This window comes from Sphaeroforma arctica (genome assembly GCF_001186125.1).
Source record: "Sphaeroforma arctica JP610 unplaced genomic scaffold supercont1.4732, whole genome shotgun sequence".
Taxonomy (NCBI): Eukaryota; class Ichthyosporea; order Ichthyophonida; genus Sphaeroforma; species Sphaeroforma arctica.
The window spans coordinates 1-2,301 of record NW_014035826.1 but is presented as its reverse complement, the minus strand read 5'-3'; the positions used below and the strand labels follow the sequence as shown (position 1 = coordinate 2,301).

General features: G+C 42.8%; 1 protein-coding gene across 1 annotated transcript; it reads left to right on the top strand.

Moving 5' to 3' along the window:
• Positions 1 to 1,937: 1,937 nt before the first annotated feature.
• SARC_14522 (hypothetical protein) lies at positions 1,938 to 2,135 on the top strand (the record flags this gene model as incomplete). Its single annotated transcript, XM_014291343.1, has 1 exon — positions 1,938 to 2,135. A coding segment is annotated over one exon (198 nt), but the record flags the coding sequence as incomplete, so codon positions are not given.
• Positions 2,136 to 2,301: the final 166 nt, after the last annotated feature.

Genomic DNA, 2,301 nt, shown 5'->3' with positions numbered 1-2,301 from the left:
TATATAATTACTTGTGCTATAATGACAAAAACATATATATATATATATGTGTGTGTGTGTCTGTGTGTGTGTATGGATATGTATATATAACTTGTCACAAGCGAACGTTGAGTATGCTGTAGCTTACACAATCAATTCACAATCCCTTTTCTGTCTACATAGTATGCGCTTGTCAGTATGGGAATTATCTCCGTTGCATTGCTTGCCATAGATGGCAGTAGTTTCGTCCTCTGATATCGCAAGGTGAAGAATTTGTGTATATTTCATATACACGCATTTGCCTTGACTTAAATTATCGTCGCCACTTTTTAAATGCAAGCTTCTGTGTGGGAGTGTGCAAGAGTGTGTGTCGTGCCCGTGTTCGACTTCACAGAATATTGTGTCATCGGTATCATGGCATGGTTCGGCTGTTCCGGATTCACGGCCATATGTTATGAAAGTGGTGAATCGAAGGTGGTCTGTCTCATTCCTATACACGTTAAAAGTACATCAAATTAGTTATGCCAGAATAGATCACACAATTCATTACCGGCAATTAGATACAAACCTGCGCACCGCGCATCAACGTTCTCACGCGCACTTTACGGACGAGAATACTAAGTTTATATAGAGAGAGAGTGTGTGTCTTATATGCAGCCTGTCGCATGATCTGTACGTCTATGCTGAGTTTGGCGATGTGCCGGGCTGTTACAACTCTGCTAAGAGTTAAGAACAGTAGAAGGGACTCATTTTTGGCTTCCTATATGCGGGTGATGTGTCCAGTGAATGGCCAGTTACCTGTGGAGATAGTCTGTAGCCGGTCTCAAAGCTGCTGCCCGATATCCTCCCCGCCATCTTACAATCACTTATAATACATTTTAACAATCCCTCATATGCCAATGTTAGTTACAAGTGATGATGTGGAAGATTTCCGGATCATTTACCGTCACAGCGAGTCCAAGGTATAGCGTGTGTGCTACAGATAAGTATACGTCGCCACTATCTGCTCGTATCTGCATATGTTCCAGCTTATGGGCCGGGTTTAAGTTGCATGTGCTACTGTGTGGTTGTATTTCATGATAAAGACATAGAGTTATAACGCCTGCCGTTCGTAAATATACCCCTGCTTGTGAATGGAATTGCAAAGGCTGTCACACGTATGTATGTATTTGCAATGGTATAGCCTTTTAAAGGCTGTCATGTAGTTGTCTGTCATAACAACAACAAAGACGTTGAATTGAACGACCACTTGTACGCATGTGTTTTCGATCACAAAGCCACAGATGCGTCAGGGTTCAATAACAAATCAAATGCACCTCAGTGTAGCAGCTGTCATGCCTAGTTTCTGTTCTATGGTGAAATTGTGCCTATTTTGACAACTAGTGTGACCCCCCCCCCACCCCACCCCCCCAGGGTGTCTGTACCTGATGACACCAGCGTAATTCGAAGATCGCGTTTGTTCTTCTTTCTGCACTATGGCTGGACTTGCTGATACAAGGCCAAAACCTGCATACGCAAAATGAGCTATTCAGGAGAGCATGTCTTGTGCGGGTGCGTTTGTTTCGTGGCACGAAATGATTGGTTTCGTGACTGTATAGTAAGTGTAGTCCTGGCCTTTTTTTCTGGGAAGCAGGACAGCTAGCTCGAGTTCATGGTACCTCGCAGGTCAGCACTACCGCGCTCCAGGCTGTTGGCCAATGAAAGGGGCTATTCTGGTAACAAACTGGTGCGCCAATACCTATATATAGTATACAAAGCTAGAAATACGTTTGAACCTATGCTCGTATATGTTAGACATATGCAAAGATCATAGACCAACCAATTATAGATTTACTTTGAGTCGGAATCTTTCAGACGTATTACACTATATTCGCCCTATATGACATATATACAAACATACATACTTATGACATACACACATACATACGCACGTACGTGCATACATGCATGTATGATAGGAGGCATACTTTGCTAAAGTAGTAGATGCGTTGATGACAGATGAAAGCGAGCTGACAAAGCCTAAGTTCTACACAACCATGAAGCTACCGACGGAAGGTACGGAACCTGCACCCATGGTAGGTAAGCCACCCTCTCTTGATCCTCGTTCAAAGTCCCAGATGCATGTTTTAGGTGTAAATTTAAAGACAATTGTCTAATGTTATAATAATATGATTACTTCTGCCTATAGGCGTGTGTCTGACGCACAGAGAAAGAGAATTCGTTTACTCGGAGTGTATGTACGCACACGTGAGTGACGGCCATATCAGTGTGTTGTATGGGTTTGCATTCTTGTGTGTGATATTTGGATCCTACTCATAATAT